Here is a 16672-nt window from a genome sequence, read left to right on the forward strand (position 1 = left end):
GGCATTTGGGTTGTTTCCAGTTTGGGGAAAATACAAATAAGGTCACTATATCTATTCGTGTACAAGCTCTCGTGTGAATATAGAGTCCAATTTCACTTGGGTAAATACGTAGGAGTGGGATCGCAGGGGCACATGGTAAGAGTACGTGTCACTTTATACAAAGCTGCCAAACTTTTTCACAGTGGCTTTTATTTTCTTATTTTAAAAATAATTTTAAATTATGAACATCTCTTCTTCTTACACATCAAGCTCCTTGTCCTAGGCGCTGGAACACAACAGTAACAAGAATCAAGTCCCTGCCCTCACCCAGGTTACGTGTTGGAGATGGAGACAGAAATAAACAGGGAGAGAATAAATAAGATTATTTTATTTTATTTTGGCCACACCACAAGGCATGCGGGATCTTAGTTCCCTGACCAGGGATCAAACCCATGTGCCCTGCAGTGGAAGCGCAGAGCCTTAATCACTGGACCTCCAGGGAAGTCCCAATAAGATCATCTTAGATAGTACAGAAGCTGTAAATAGAGTGACCTGCTAGAAAGTGGGGCAGGAGGAGAAGGCCCTTCAGAGGCAGGGTCTCGAGCTGAGACCTGAGGTTTTCCAGGCAGGGGGACAGTGCGTGCAAGGTGTAAGACCACACAGGCGACAGCTGGGTATGCCTGGTGACTGTGCTGAGAACCAGACTCATCATGTCACAGCAGCTGGGCTTCCGTGAGAGGGTGAAGCAGCCTTGCCAACTGGTAAGAAGCAGAGATTTTTTTTAAAACCATTTTTAAAAGTTGAAGTATAGTTAATTTACAATGTTGTGTTAGTTTCAGGTGTACCACAAAGTGATTCAGTTATACATATATACATATATTCTTTTTTCAGATTATTTTCCATTATAGGTTCCATTGAATATAGTTCCCTGTGCTATACAGTAGATCCTTGTTGTTTATCTATTTCATATATAGTACTGTGTACATGTTAACTCCAAACTCCTAATTTATCTCTGCCCCATCCCCTCTGGTAACCATAAATTTGTTTTGTATGTCTGTGAGTCTATTTCTGTTTTGTAAATATGTTTATTTCTATCATGTTTTTAGATTCCACATATAAGTGATATGATATTTGTCTTTCTCTGACTTCACTTAGTATGATAATCTCTAGGTCCATCCATGTTGCTGCAGATGGCATTATTTTGTTCTTTGTTACGGCTAATATTCCATTCCTTTATCCATTTATCTGTCAATGGACGTTTAGGTTGCTTCCATGTCTTGGCTATTGTAAATAGTGCTGCTATGAACATTGGGGTGCATATACCTTTTTGAAGTAGAGTTTTTTCCCTATATATGCCCAGGCGTGGGATTGTTGGATCATATGATAACTTTATTTTTAGTTTCTTTAGGGAACCTCCATACTGGTCTCCATAGTGGCTGCACCAATTTACATTCCCGCCAACAGTGTAGGAGGGGTCCTTTTTCTCCACACCATCTCCGGCATTTACTACTTGTAGACACTTTAATGATGGCCATTCTGACTGGTGTGAGGTGATACCTCATTGTAGTTTTAATTTGCATTTCTCTAATAATTAGAGATGTTGAGCATCTTTTCCTGTGCCTGTTGACCATCTGTATGTATGTAGAAGCAAGGATTTTATTCCAAACATATTTGGAAACTATAGGATTTTAACCTGGGGATTATTATGGTGTAATTTACATTTCAAAAAGATGATTAGGTAGGAAAAGAGAAGCCCCGCTGGGATTGTAGTTAGTAGACCAGAGATTGAGAACAGCATTTGAATTTGTTTGGGCTTTATTATGGAGATGGACCCAAGAGGACCGGTCCACAGTTTGGATGTGGGGAGGAAGGGAGAGGGGAAGAATCCCAGGTGTATGGGGATGTCTTTCAGAGGATGACTAGTTTGGAGTTTAACCTTAATGACCTCTGTTAAAGTCTCCCCCAAACCTTACAGGTTAGGCTTCTAGGCCTTAGTTTGTCGTCAGTAAAACAGGTTGTGAAAATTGGACAACTAAAAGCAAAACAATTACTTTTTTTTTTTTTTAACAATTACTATTTTAAAGCTAATTTCACTCCCACAAAAAACCCTACGGGGCGGGTACTTTTAAGTTCTTTCACCGGCTGAGAGGTGGAGGGACTTGCCCAAGGCAGAGGTATGATGGGTGAGAAGAATGAATGAAAGAGTAAACATCTGAGTGAACCGACCTAAGGAACCCCGCCCGCTCTAAAGACCTTTCTGAGCCCCACTTCGCCTCAGGGACCTTGCCCAGCGGCCCCTCCCACACATGCGCACTAGGACCTCCGCTGCCCCCTCGCCCACCCCCCCACCCCCGGTCGGAGCATGCGCGGGTTGCTTGGCGCCAATTGCTGACCGCCGCGGCTAGGCGCCAAGCTCGCGGGTCCCCGGGCAGCGCGCGTTCGCTCCCTCCTCGGCTCCAGGATGATTGGCCAGAAGACCCTCTACTCCTTCTTCTCCCCGAGCCCCGCCAGGAAGCGACGTGCCTGCAGCTCCGAGCCGGCCGAGCAGTGGAACGGAGTGGCGGCGGTAGCTGAGAGCGGGGATGCGGCGGTAAGGCGCGGCGGGGACCGCTCGTGGGGCCGGGGGTCAGGGGGAAGGGAGGGTGAGGAGGGCGAAGAGGGCGAGGAGGGCGGCGGACCCCGCGCGACCGAGGGGTTGCAGGAACATGGGGCTGACTGGGTAAACTGGGGCCTCCACGTGTTCAAAACAGCCGCCGTGGCGCCTCATCGGCGGCCATGCTGAGGGGTCAGCCAATGGAGGCGAACCTTGGGGCCGACGGCGCCAATCAGAGGCGAGGGGCCCGGCCCACCCTCCAATCAGAGGAGGGAGGGGGTGGGTCCTGGAGGGGAGGGTTTTTGCCGCGAAAAGACCACGTGGGAACGCTAGTGGCGGGACCCGCGGGGCGGGGCCCTGGCTGCTGGGCCCCTTCTCCGCGAACCCCTAGCGAGGCGCTGCGGGCCTTGCTCACAGACCTTTTTCCTGCCCTGTTTTGGTACCAAACTCGAAATTTGGGGCAGCGGCCTGTTAGTGCCGGACTGGGATCAGCCCTGGGTTTCCAGAGTCCGGTTTTGTACGTACCTGCCGAGCGGGGCTGAAACCCCAAGAATGGGTGTCCTCTACCCTGGGCTGTTGGGTTGGGGACGGAAGCTGCGGGCTCCCGGGAGAGGTCCGCTGCAGCTCGTGACCCGTTTCTGCGGGGACCACTTTCAGGCCAGCTCCGCCAAGAAGATCCGGGCCGGGCAGGAGGAGCCCGGCACGCCGCCCTCGTCGCCACTGAGCCCCGAGCAGTTGGTCCGCATCCAGAAGAACAAAGCCGCCGCACTGCTCAGACTCGCAGCGCGCAATGTGCCTGTAGGTTTTGGTGAGAGTTGGAAGAAGCACCTCAGCGGGGAGTTCGGGAAACCATATTTTATTAAGGTAAAGTTGGAGACTGCGGGCACTTGTAAATATAGCAGGCCAAGCCCACGTTTATAGGATATTGCTTTCGTGAGCTCCTACTTTCTGTCCTTCAACATACAGCCATGATGTTTTGAATATGCCCAGTTTAAGATTTTTAAAAGACTATGAGGTGATATCATAGCTTCTTTTTTTTTTTTTTTGCGGTACGCGGGCCTCTCACTGCTGTGGCCTCTCCCGTTGCGGAGCACAGGCTCCGGACGCGCAGGCTCAGCGGCCATGGCTCACGGGCCCTGCCGCTCCGCGGCATGTGGAATCTTCCAGGATCGGGGCACGAACCCGTGTCCCCTGCATCGGCAGGCGGCCTCTCAACCACTGCGCCCCCAGGGAAGCCCTCATAGCTTCTTTCAACCCATTTGTTTAGTCTGCTCCCAAGGAAAGAGTGGCCTGGTAAAACCACAAACCCGACTGAATGAAACCTGCCCTTTAAACAAAAGAGGGAGGGGTTGGCACCCGCAGGAAATCAAGGCTGTCAGGCCAATCAACTTTGACGCAGCCCAAAGAAAGGAATTAAAATGTCGGGAGGGGAACTGTTTTGATTTTTACGCAGAATTTGGATATAAAACTTGGCAAAGAGCTAGCTAAAAGCTCTTCCAGTAGCTTTCATTGGAAGCTTTCTTATTGAATTCTTATGCTTTCCAGTGAGAATCTGATTGTAAATCTAGTTTATCTTTCCATCAGCTTATGGGATTTGTTGCAGAAGAAAGGAAACATTACACTGTTTACCCACCCCCGCAGCAAGTCTTCACATGGACCCAAATGTGTGACATAAGAGATGTAAGTACAAGTTGTGGATGAATTTTACTAAAAGGGGAGTAGGACTCAAATGGTAGTTTTTAATTAGGGACACTGGAGTTAAGCCACTGTCCATAATTCAGTAATAAATAAAATACTGAAATTGTGAGGTTTGGCGGGCCGTATTTTAGCCTGTACGTACCCTGTTTAACTTTTACTGTGTGCCGTTCATATGGCAAAAAAAGAAAAGTATGTATGTAAACCATGGGTCTGTATGCTCTCACTTGTATTTTATTTTATCCTTAAACCGACCCCATGCCCATGAGAGGTAAAGTGTGGTGGTGAGGAAACTGAGGCACGAAGCAGTTAAGTCTTTTTCAAGTGGTTGTCGGGGGTCCCACCTTGACTTGCGGCTCAGTGTTCTTTCTGTCTGACCACACCATCCTTTACCGTTGATGCTTTCAAACTCTTGACTTGTGGCCTGAACACATCTCCTGTTAACAGATTCCTTTGCTTTGGTTCAGCGTATATACAATGGCTGCTCGCTGTCAGAAGCTTGTTTGTGGCTTCCCACGGTGCAAACTATGAAAGCTGAGGGTGAATACGGCCACTTCCTGCTTCCCAGCCTCACCTCCACCTTCCATTCTCCTCCTTTGGAGCTGGACAGGGCGGTGACCCTCTCCTCACTTCTGTCTTTTGAAAACCAACTAGAGGCATCTCTGGCACCTCCCGGAAGGAGGCCTGTCCCCCACTATATTTGTGATGTGGGTTTCCTTTGTGATGTGGGGGTTTTAGTATCTGCTTGCATTGGAGGTGTTCCATTTTTTTGTTCTCCTTTTGCCTTACTGATTTTGTAAGCTGAGGGTAGGAATCCCGTGATTTAATAAGCACCTGTTAAATCAAAGAGAAGTGAAATTGTTGAAGAAGCCATCGTGATAAGGCTGACACTCGTAATACTTAGCAGACTTCACAATTTTCATTTCAGAGCAAGCACTTCGAACGTACCTGCTTGTTTATAAAGTTAAAAAAAAAACAAGTCCTATTAAATTCAGTACTAGTTTGCCCCTTGTTTGAAGTATGTCCTGTTTTGAGTACCAATGAGCAATATTGTAAAGAAAGACTAAGAAAAGTGCATGAGACTTCTGAGGATCAGATGGCCCGGTGGGGCTTCTTTGCCAATGAGCATGTGGAGGGTCGGGGATGTTACCTGGCTCCTCTGAGGTCCTTATCCAGGACCAGACTGGAAAGCTTCCCCGCTCGGACAGGTTGCTTCATGTTGGGGAATATGCCAGGGGCAGTGTGAGTACCAACCAGAGGAATGGAGAGGCCCATGAAAGCTGCCTGATTGTGGGAACATCTGAAGCTGGATTTTGAAGAATAAAGTGTATGTTGGCTACGGAAGGAGAGTCTTAAGAAGGAACACGGCAAAAGTGTGGGAATGAAGAGAGATGGGTGGGCGGGCACCCGATCAAGAGGCCTAGTAGTATTTTCACACTGACGGTGACAGTGACCTCATTCTCCTCTGGTTCCATCCCTTAAGAGGACACAGGCAGACCTTGTTTTATTGCGCTTCGCAGATCCAGCGATTTTTACAAATCGAAGGATTGTGGCAACCTTTCATTGTCAGATGATGGTTAGCATTTTTTAAGCAATAAAGTACTTTCTAATTAAGATACGTACTTTTTTTTGACATGCAATTGCACACTTAATAGACTACCATATCGTGTATGCGCTAGGAGACCAAAAAATTTACGTCACTTGTTTTATCGCGATGTTTGCTTAATGAGACAGTCTGGAGCTGAACCCACGGTGTCTCCGCGGCGTACCCGTCCAGGGGAGCAGGCTCCTTCATATGCTGCTGCTGGGCAACTGGAGTTTCTTCAGCTCGTGGAAAAGCAATTTAGCATATGTCGATGAAAATTTTAAATACACTTAATACTGTGACCAGCAACTCTACTCTTCTGAATCTATTCCATAGAAATGAAAGCAGCAGTATGTAAAGATACATGTAGTCGGATGTTTACTGCGTTACTTTTTTAAGGGAAAAAACTGGGAAACCAGCTGACTGCCCATCAACAACTGAGCTCTGTTGACTTAAAGGAGGCCTACAGTGTATGATGTGAGAAACACAAAAATGTAGGGTGATGAGTACAATGACCCTCATTATATATCAATAGGTGATTATAAATGGTTGGATCAGGACGGGGTAGGGATGACCGGGAGATCTTGATATATTTCTGGATGGACGTACTTGTGACAAGGGCGTATTTCCTTTTGTAATTCGAAAAACGAAGGGGATGAAAGCAAAGTTGACCCCAGCTTGTTTCAAACACGTGGGTCAGAGAAGGGAGGGGGCACTGCAGCAGGTGACTGAGGGAAGGATAACTGGGCAATGCAGTGATGGTGCCAAGTCACCTGCTCCCTTCTGGGGGCTCTTAGTTGGGCCGGGAGGGGGGCCTGCCCTTGTCCTCATAGTATAAGGAGTCCTTTGTATAAGTTATCAGCCAGCCAAGGTGTTCGTTCAGACTGCCTGTACTGTAGTGTTTGATCCTCGCCATCTGGTGTTCACAGGTGAAGGTTGTCGTCCTGGGACAGGATCCATATCACGGACCCAATCAAGCTCATGGGCTCTGCTTTAGTGTTCAAAGGCCCGTGCCACCCCCGCCCAGGTACGCAGGCTCTACAGGTGGCTCAGCTCCAACTGTGATCACGTTCAAATTACAGGTGCACCTGTTTGTGGGACCGTCACTAGCCTTTGGAGCAGGATTTCTCAGTTTCTGCACTACTGACATGTGGGGCTGGGTCTTTGTGGTCGGGGGGCTGCCGTGTGCGTGGTAAGATGTTTAGCAGCACCCTTGGCCTCGAGATGCCAGCAGCACGCCCCACCCCCACCCCATTTGTGACAATGAAAAATGTCTTCAGACGTTTTCAGCCGTCCCTTGTGGGGCCACATCACGCCTGGTTAAGAACCCCTGCCTTGGAGGATTTTACATATCATTTACAAATATAATGAACATTAAAGGTATAAACTAAATCCATCACTTGGGAGTGGGGTGGTAACTCCTGGGCTAACTTGCTTAGGTTTTCCAAAGTTCTCTTCCTTAAACCCAAGCACTGACCGAAGTAAAGGCGTTTGGCAGGTGTGCCTGTCTAAAGGAAGGGCAGCGTTTCCCATGAATCAGTGCAGTTCGCCTGTTGTCCGCCCCGAGGGCTGGCTTTGCAGACTAACTCGCCTGTGTGCTGGAGGGTCCTGGACTTTCCGAATTGTGCTTAAGATTCTGTTTTTCTGTTTGTTTTTCTTCTGGCTTGCTTTCAGTTTGGAAAACATTTATAAAGAACTGTCTACAGACATAGATGGTTTTGTTCATCCTGGTCATGGAGATTTATCCGGATGGGCCAGGCAAGGTAAACCAGCCACTGCTAGATGTGTTTTGGATGGATTTCAACTGTCTTTTCTGTCTAGCTTGCTTATATTTTTAAAAGATACCCGTGAGGAACCAGAGAGCTCTAATAAAATGGCTAAGTTTATGTAAGTCAAAGAATGTATCTCACCACCCCCTGATATCCAGGGAGAGGAGATGGGCTGGAGGTTGAATCCAATGCCAGTGGCCAGTGATTTAATCAATCATGCTTATGTAATGAAGCCTCCATAAAACCCCCAAAGGATGACATTTGGAGAGCTTCTGGGTTGGTGCACGCATGGAGATCGGAGAGAGAGGCAAGCTGAGAGAGGGCATGGAAGCCACGTGCTCTTTCCCTCTGTCTTGCCCTTTGCACCTCTTCATCCGACTTGACTGCATCCTTTAATATCCTTTGTAATAAACCAGTAATCTAATCTAGTGGAAAAAAATGTATTTCGCTTTTATCCTGCAGCCATTGGTTTTTCATGTTTTAATCATAGCATGAAAGGGAAAAGTTGGTTCCTCGTCATTCATATTTTACGTTGAACCACTCAACTTCGACCATTCAGAAGGTGGCCTCAAGTTTTCTCATTTTGACACACGGGTTATGTTGTGTGTGTTTAATACCTATCTGTGGGACGTCTTTCTCCTTTTTTAACAAACTATAATCAGGATAAGGAAAGAATATCTGCTCTTTCCTTGCAGTGAGATTTTTGTTTCAGTGAAACGTCTTGGCCTCCTTGTGTTACTTTCCAGGGTTATTTCATATCAGTTAGGGTATTTTTTGTTGTTGGTGGTGGTGGTACACGGGCTTCTCACTGTTGTGGCCCCTCCCGTTGCGGAGCACAGGCTCCGGACGCGCAGGCTCAGCGGCCATGGCTCACGGGCCCAGCCGCTCCACGGCACGTGGGATCCTCCCGGACCGGGGCACGAACCCGTATCCCCTGCATCGGCAGGCGGACTCTCAACCACTGCGCCACCAGGGAAGCCCAGGGTATATTTTTTTAAACAATTCTTTCTGATGATGGATATAATGCACGGTCACTGTTGCAAACTCAGAAGTTCGGTCTTGAAAGTGCAGAGGTGAAAATGAATCTCGCACAGAGGCACCAGCTGGTCACGTCCTAATGCTTTCTCCACCACCGGATTTCAGGTGGCTGCACCAGCTTACATCTCGGGGTGGTTTCGTCATGCGTTGAGCCCATTATTGGGTGTTTAGGCCAACTCGTTTCAGCCTCCCCCTTTTTTTTGTTTTAATTTTATTGAAGTATAGTTGATTTACAATGTTAATTTCTGCTGTACAGCAAAGTGATTCCATTATACATATACATATTCTTTTCCGTATTCTTTATAATTATGGTTTATCAAAGGATATTGAAGAGTTTTCTGTGCTATACATCCTATATATAATAGTTTGCATCTGTTAACCCCAAACTTCCAGTCCATCCCTCCCTCATCCCCCCCCATGACAAGCACAAGTCCGTTCTCTCTTATCTGTGAGTCAGTTTGTTTCGTAGATATGTTCATTTGTGTCGAATTTTAGATTGCACGTTTCAGCCCCCCTTGAACCTCCTTCTTCGCTGTGTGCTCGCAGGTGTTCTCCTGCTCAACGCCGTCCTCACCGTCCGGGCGCATCAGGCCAATTCTCATAAAGAGAGAGGTTGGGAGCAGTTCACCGATGCTGTTGTGTCCTGGCTCAATCAGAACTCGAACGGCCTTGTCTTCCTGCTCTGGGGCTCTTATGCTCAGAAGAAAGGCAGTGCCATTGATAGGGTATGTTTTGGGTTTTTTTTTTTTAAACAGGTTAGAGAATTCTAGCAGTCCCTTTATGTGGTCCTAGAAAGATCATGTCCTAAAATGAAGCTTATTTTCCCTTAAAACTGTGATAATTAGGATTAGGTTTCCCATCGAAAACTGAACAGAATTCAGGGACTTCCCTGGCGGTCCAGGGGTTAAGAGTCCGTGCTCCCAACGCAGGGGCACAGGTTCTATCCCTGGTCAGGGAACTAAGATCCTGCATGCCACACAGCGCAGCCAAAAAAAAAAAAAGGAAAGAAAGAAAATTGAACAGAACTCAGACGAAATGATTAGTTGTGTATGAGGAGAGCAGCTGGCCAGCTTCTGCTTAGATGCAGTTGGTAACACTGGCATAAACCTGCTGCATACACAGAAAGATAACACAGGTCCCCAGGTTCCATTCATGTAACAAACGATGCAGTAGATGATGAGCGAGGTAAGTCTCTTGCTTTCAACAAGTTTGAGGGTATATGGGAAACATGAAGAGTTCCACCTAATCGCAAATGTAACCTCCCCCCATGAAAACACCATCAGCGATAATTATTAAACCTGGGCCCTGGTTGCTGGTCCCCGACACCAACCCAGCTCTTCAGTCTCTGGCCACCCCACCGCATCCTCCCCTGACCCACCTGCGTATACTTGGTTGCTGAGATTAAAAACCGGAAGTCATCCTTGAATGCCCTCCCTCATCCCCTTAAACCCCGTCCTAAAACCATCCTAATCCTGCCTCCCCTCTGTGCTGAGCACTGGCATTTCTCTCTGGGATGCCTGTGACCGGACTGGAGGTGATGCTGGTAATGAAGGAGACTGGCAAGGGGAGGAGGGGGCATGGGGCTGGGAGGGAGGGAGACGGGAAGGAGGAGTGTTTAGCTTGGGCTACTGGGAGGCACTGAATTGGGCAGTGAGGGTGGGGGGAGAAATCATAGTATAAACACGTCATAAGTGAGGTAAAGGGATGAACCGAGGCGACATGGCAGTAGCTTATGGTGTATCAGATACGTGCAAACAGGTGTCAGGAGCAAGTCCAGCACTTTTCACACAGCATCTCTCCTGACCTCGACGCAGGCTGTTGGGGGTGGGAGGGATACGCTGACCCCGCTTTGTACTGGGGCTCAGGGAGGCGAGGTCACTTGCCCACTTGGGGTGAATGGAGCTTCGGACTCTGATCCGAGCAGCCAGCTCACCTGGGCGGGCCCGTGGGGAGCCCTGCCCAGCCCACGGGCGAGGGTGGCAGGGTTCCAAGCCAGCCATCAGCTTTAGAGACTTGACTCACGTGTCAGTTATCTCCTCCATTTTCTCTTAAGTGGAGTTCTACCTTTATTTCATAATTTAGGCCTTTTTTCCTTTTTTAAGGTAGTAGATTCAATTCACATGGTTAGAAACTAAAGGATTTCAAGGCCTCCCCTCCCAGTCCCCATCCGTTCCAACTCTTCTTGGCCTCGGGTAGGCACTGGGCTTTACTGTCTGACATCTCCGGCCAGTGTCTTTTTTTTTTTTTTTTTGCGGTACGCGGGCCTGTCACTGCCGTGGCCTCTCCCGTTGCGGAGCACAGGCTCCGGATGCGCAGGCTCGGTGGCCATGGCTCACGGGCCCAGCCACTCCATGGCATGTGGGATCTTCCCGGACGGGGGCATGAACCTGTGTCCCCTGCATTGGCAGGCGGACTCTCAACCACTGCGCCACCAGGGAAGCCCCGTCCAGTGTCTATACACATGGATGCAAGCAGCAAGGGGGCGTGTAGGTCAGATGGAAGAGCCGCTTTCTCTATAAAGGTTCTCTGTGAATGAACAGGATGTTTTCAGGTGTTTTTCTTTTCGGGAAGAGAATAGTAGGAATAAAACCTGGCATGAACGAACTAACTGCTAAGATCTGATTACCTCGGTAATGAAGTGTGTGTGGGAGTGATTTCCAGTCTGTGTCTTAGGGAGGTTTGTGGTCAGAAGCGCCCTTACTCAGTGTATCTGTAATCTTAATAATGGTTCAGTTTGAAAGTAAACAGTTGTTAAAGTAGCTTGACCATTAAAAACCAGACTTCCCTGGCGGTCCAGCGGTTGGGACTCCGCGCTTCCATTGCAGAGGGCCTGGGTTCGATCCCTGGTTGGGGAACTAGGATCCTGCATGCTGCACGGCACAACCAAAAAAAAAAAAAAAAAAAACTGGTAGATTGACCATTAAAACCCAAGTTGCACATCTGTAGCCCGGGGTGTCTCCTGAGCACTGACCTGTATATTCAGCTGCTGCCTTACTAGGGACCTGGAAGCACATCAAATGCAACATTTTCCCATTCTCCTTTCCTCGTCCATCCCTCACTAAACTTGGGCCCCTGGATGCCCAAGGATAAAAAGGGCCGCTGTCTACCCAGTTGCCCAACCAGAAATCGCATATCATTCTTGACCCCTCCCTTTCTTTCCCCCTCTCCTTCCCCCTCTCCACCCTTTGTATCTATCCCCACCTCCTGCAACCAGTCATACACAGACTTTCTTCTCTCAGCCCCCCCACCACCTGCCCAACTTAGCCTCAGGTCAGCCCCATCTCATCTTGCCCAGAGCAGAGCGTTCAGACGCCTTCTCCTTGGAAGGCCTCGACCTGGGCTCATGAGCTGGGGTCTGGGCACGGCCCCGGCCTGCCTGTCACCCTCTGTGAACTCCAGGCCCCCTGAACCACCTGGACTTCTCCCCACCCCCTACTCCCCTGACTGCCTTTGAACGTCCTGCTTCCTCTGTCCAGCATGTAGAGGTCTTTTCCTTCCCTGGAGGCTGGCTGACTGGTCCTTTATAATGCACACAGCTCTCGTGTTCAGGGGCCTGCCCCATATGCTGTACCCTGTGCTGAGCACCCGGCCTGCGTCCCTTCCCGGGATGCTCTGCGCGCACGACCCATCTTTTGTTCTTCACGGGATCTTCCTGAGCTGGCACTGCTGTTAACTTCCAGTCCACAGGTGAAAAGTGACCTGTGGCCTAGGGAGGGTCAGTGACTTCCCTGGGGCTGCGCCACTGCTGAGTGGCAGGGCCAGGACCTGAAGGAACCCAGGTTCCATGCCCTGACCCACACTGGGCTGCCCGGCTTCACTGATGGCCCCTCCTCAACCCAGCCTTGAAGGCAGGGGTATCTTGAAAGACGATTATTTGTTGGGTGATTTTTTTTTTTTAATTTTTATTTATTTTTGGCTGCGTTGGGTCTTCATTGCTGCGTGCGGGTTTTCTCTAGTTGTGGCTTGTGGGCTCTAGAGCACAGGCTCAGTAGTTGTGGTGCTCAGGCTTAGCTGCTCCACGGCATGTGGGATCTTCCTGGACCAGGGCTCGAACCTGTGTCCCCTGCATTGGCAGGCAGGTTCTTAACCACTGCACCACCAGGGAAGCCCTGTTGGGTGATTTTTATTTAAATACAGGAAAGAATAAAGAAGAAAGCAAAAATGGTCCAGAATCTTCCTACTAAGTTAACTACAGTTGACATTTTAAAAAATTTTAAGTATTCTATTTTGGTGGTGAGATAATGCAAACAGCATAGAAAGGTACAATCTTTCACCTAAAGGAACTACTATAAATAGTGTCTTGGGTCTTATCCCCCCTACCAAAGAATTTTTTTTAATTTAATGCATTTATCACTTTTTCTTGCTTTTTTTTCCCACTTGACATATTTTAGAGGTCTCCCTGTGTCAGCATATGCAGCTTGATCTTGTTCTTCTAGTAGCTGTGTGGTGTTGCGTTAACAGAACTTTAGAAAAATATTTGTAATCTGTTGCATAACACTGGATTTATAGTAGGTTTTACCTGATAGGAGCCGTGCACCTCCTCAAGCCTGCATCTTTATGGAGATGTGTGCATCATGGCGTCCTTTACCAAATAACAGTCTCAGCAGTGGGACTGCTGGGTCATAGGACAAGGGCACCTACGAGTCCTATCGAGAGTGCCCAGTGGAGAGCAGAGACGGGTGCTCTGCATCCTTAGGGCCTAGCCCAGGTAGTGGCTCTACCAACCAGTGGAGGATGAACGCACGGACCTGTGTGGATGCTGCAAGTAAACCAACACCGTGAGGAAAGTGGGCGAATTTAGAGCGGTCACAGGGGAGCGGCAGAGCTGACAGAAAGCGCCACAGCCAGAGTGGTTTTTTTTTTAAAGTCCTGAGAGTGTCCCCACAATCTCACTCCCCGTCTCCTCCTCTTTCAGAAGCGGCACCACGTGCTGCAGACCGCGCATCCCTCGCCGTTTTCGGTGTACAGGGGGTTCTTCGGATGCAGGCATTTCTCTAAAACCAATGAGCTGCTGCAGAAGTCCGGCAAAGAGCCCATCAACTGGAAGGATCTGTGACCTTGACCCTTGGGGGTCAGGGGTCTTTGAGTGGTTTTCTAGAAGCTGTGATTGAAGTATCTGTCATTTATGAAGTCAAAGTCAAAAAACAATTTCCCTCCTAATTCTTCAGCACACTGCACAAGGGCACACATTTTCCGAGGAGCAGCGGTGAACCAGGCAGCCTGGGAGCAGCTTTACCTGGCCAGAAGCACAAAAATCTCCCTGGGACCTCTGGCCTGGAATATGCTGCCTGTGGGTCAAGGTTCTTGGAAGGGAGATGAGGTCAAATACTCTGGACTCTGTTCCCCTTTGTTATTACTTTCAAGCAGGGAGGAGATAAGCACCTTTTTGGTACAGCCAGCTTCTACTTGTTTTTACCTGGCAGGTTAGACTTTAGGTTTTGTGGTGTTGGGTGTTTTTATTTGGAAAGGCCCCCTTTCTTTACCCAGCCTGGCGTTCCAGTCTTGGTCAGGTACACTGGCCCGTGATCTTTCACGGAGCTCTCAGGAAGCCTGAGGTTTTTGCAAGTTCCCAGAAATTAGGGATCGAGTTCCTGACCGTCGTACTGGCGAAAATTGCTAAGGAACCATCCTTGGTGTGAACTTTCACTTCTGGAGGCTGGGGAAAGTGAACTGGGTCTAGTCTATGCAATTAGTTATGTAATTCTTTGGGTGTTTCTAGGAATAAGGTATGGAGGTTGAACAGAAAGGAGGAGAAACGTTTTTGTTTTTTTTTAAGAGGAAAGATGCTTTTTTTCCTAGCTGCATCTCGTCTGGGGTTTGTGCCAGCATACACTGCCAGTGTTTTTTCGTGTGTGGGGGGTAGGGGTGCGGTTAGACTGAAATCACTTTGGGATTTTTTTTCGGCAACACTGGTGAATTTTGCTTTTTTAAAAAAGATACTTAACGCAGATGTGTACATATATATATATATTTTTTAATCCTTTTTTTAAGAGGCAGTCTTTATTAGGTGTGCACCTCCATCCCAGATGCCGTTAGAGCGCTGTTTTGCTGTTAGCTGGGTTAAAGGGTTAACCCCGCGAGAGTTTGGTAATAAAAGATTGTTGAAGTTTCGCTTGGTGCCTGGTCCTTCTGGGCCCTGGGCGGACGCCCTTCAGGCTGCTCTTGGCTTGGGGCGGCCCGCGGTCGCCATGACAACCAATGTGGGCCGGAAGGGCCGCCTCCGTGCCGCCCTTCCTCCTTCCCCCCTCCCCCCGCCCCTCCGCGCCAGGCCTCGGTAAGCCCTGGGCCGGGTTCCCGGGAGGTGCGCGCGCAGGAGTCGGCGAGGGCGCTGTGGAGGGGGTATGGGGGCTGAACGGGGTCGGGGTCTGCTGGGACCCTAAAGGAGCCACTTCGGACTGGAAAAAGCATTTCTCCACGGATCTTGGCATACTCACCATGGCTGCGTGTCCTGCCAAGCCCTGCGACAGTGCGAGGGCAGCTTCCCCCCACCCTCCCTCAGCTAGTTTTCCAGACTCTTCTCTGGGCTTGAGGTGTGAGGCCAAGGCACTGGGAAGACCCCCTGATGGTGGCCCACTGACCTGGCAGCACTTGGCTCCAGTAGCTGGGGTGGAACATCCAGAGAAAAGGTCGGTGTCCCCTGCTGTCTGATGAAGGGAGCAAAAAGAATAAAGAAGTCTTGGGAACGCGGGTGCTCGTGTTTAAGTGGGCGAGAAGGGCCGCATCCAGTGAGAACGTCCAGTCTAACACATTTCTTAGGAGGGCAGGGATTTGGAAACTTGCTTGAGAAGATTACTTCCCCTCTGGGCCTCAGTTTTCTCATGTCTGAAAAGAAGGGTTTATGATCCCACATTGTGCAAAATCAGCACGAAGATGCATTTGCAGTTTTCCCTCTGGTAACTTTGGGGTCCTCCACTAAGCGTTCCAACGGATTCCCTTTATCCAAAGAAGAAGTGAGAGAGGAATGTTTATCAGTGAGGTTTTAACACCGATCTCCTAATGCAGTGCTGTGAGTTGGGAGGAAGCAGAAAGCTCTGAGGTACCACAGATAATTGAAAAGCAAACTAACTTTTTTTTTTTTTGAGTTACGCGGGCCCCTCACTGCTGTGGCCCCTCCCGTTGCGGGGCACAGGCTCCGGACGCGCAGGCTCAGCGGCCATGGCTCACGGGCCCAGCCGCTCTGCGGCATGTGGGATCTTCCTGGACCGGGGCACAAACCCGTGTCCCCTGCATCGGCAGGCAGACTCTCAACCACTGCGCCACCGGGGAAGCCCCTGCAAACTAATTTTTAAAGAAATTATATTGAACCTTGGAAGTGTAGTGACACTTTAAACAGAACACAGAGCAGCATCTTAAATGGTCTGTGACCACCCCCGCCCCCGAAAAAGAAATACAAATTCGATCACTGATTTTTTTAGAAACAAGGTTGATTTTGATGAACTTTTAGCTGTGTAGTTGTAACTTTTTTTCACGTGTTTTCAGATTTGCTGTGATTATAGCACTGGGTCACTGGGTATGCAGAGATGTGTAAAAGGTGTTAAAAAGTTCAGCTGAGTAAATGAAGATCTAATCGGCGTCATTAAAAGATTCATGAGTCAAGCACCATCTCATCTAGCAGAGACATACTCTGAGGGGTGGAAGGCATTTGTAGAAAGGAGGGTGGAACAAGGAAATCATCGAAAAAAGTGAAAGTTCATTGGAGGAAAGTCAGTTCAAGTGACAGTGGCTTCTCATTGGGGTTTGTGATTGACACTTTGGGGTAACTGACCAGAGTCAGTTACCAGAGGGCATAAGAGCTTCCTCTCCAGGCCTTCCCAACTCCAGTTTTAGTTGAGGTTTCCTTTTATTAATTTTCAGTTACCGCCTTTTGATCAAGATCTTCCTCGAAAAGCATCGCTGATCCAGAGACAGGCTTTCCAAATTCAGCCTTCACTCCTCGGTGCCAGGAAATACCTTTTCTGGGTGTCACGTCCCACACTGGAGGGAAAGTGCACCGACCAGAAACTGCCTGCGGCC

General features: G+C 48.9%; 2 protein-coding genes across 4 annotated transcripts in view; both read left to right on the forward strand.

Moving 5' to 3' along the window:
• Positions 1-2924: 2924 nt before the first annotated feature.
• On the forward strand, positions 2925-14770 carry UNG (uracil DNA glycosylase). Its single transcript, XM_030860626.2, has 6 exons — positions 2925-3436; positions 4157-4252; positions 6782-6879; positions 7527-7615; positions 9206-9384; positions 13575-14770. The coding sequence occupies exons 1-6, from the start codon at positions 3125-3127 to the stop codon at positions 13713-13715; spliced, it is 915 nt and encodes a 304-aa protein (XP_030716486.2). The 5' UTR covers positions 2925-3124; the 3' UTR covers positions 13716-14770.
• ACACB (acetyl-CoA carboxylase beta) overlaps positions 9255-16672 on the forward strand; it is a 135595-nt gene continuing 128177 nt past the window's right edge. For all 3 annotated transcript variants that reach the window (XM_060310190.1, XM_030860623.2, XM_060310192.1), the window contains exon 1: positions 9255-9384. The gene's annotated coding sequence lies outside the window, so the exon portion shown is untranslated. The remainder of the gene's footprint in view (positions 9385-16672) is intronic.

This window comes from Globicephala melas, chromosome 13, assembly GCF_963455315.2.
Source record: "Globicephala melas chromosome 13, mGloMel1.2, whole genome shotgun sequence".
Lineage (NCBI taxonomy): Eukaryota > Metazoa > Chordata > Mammalia > Artiodactyla > Delphinidae > Globicephala > Globicephala melas.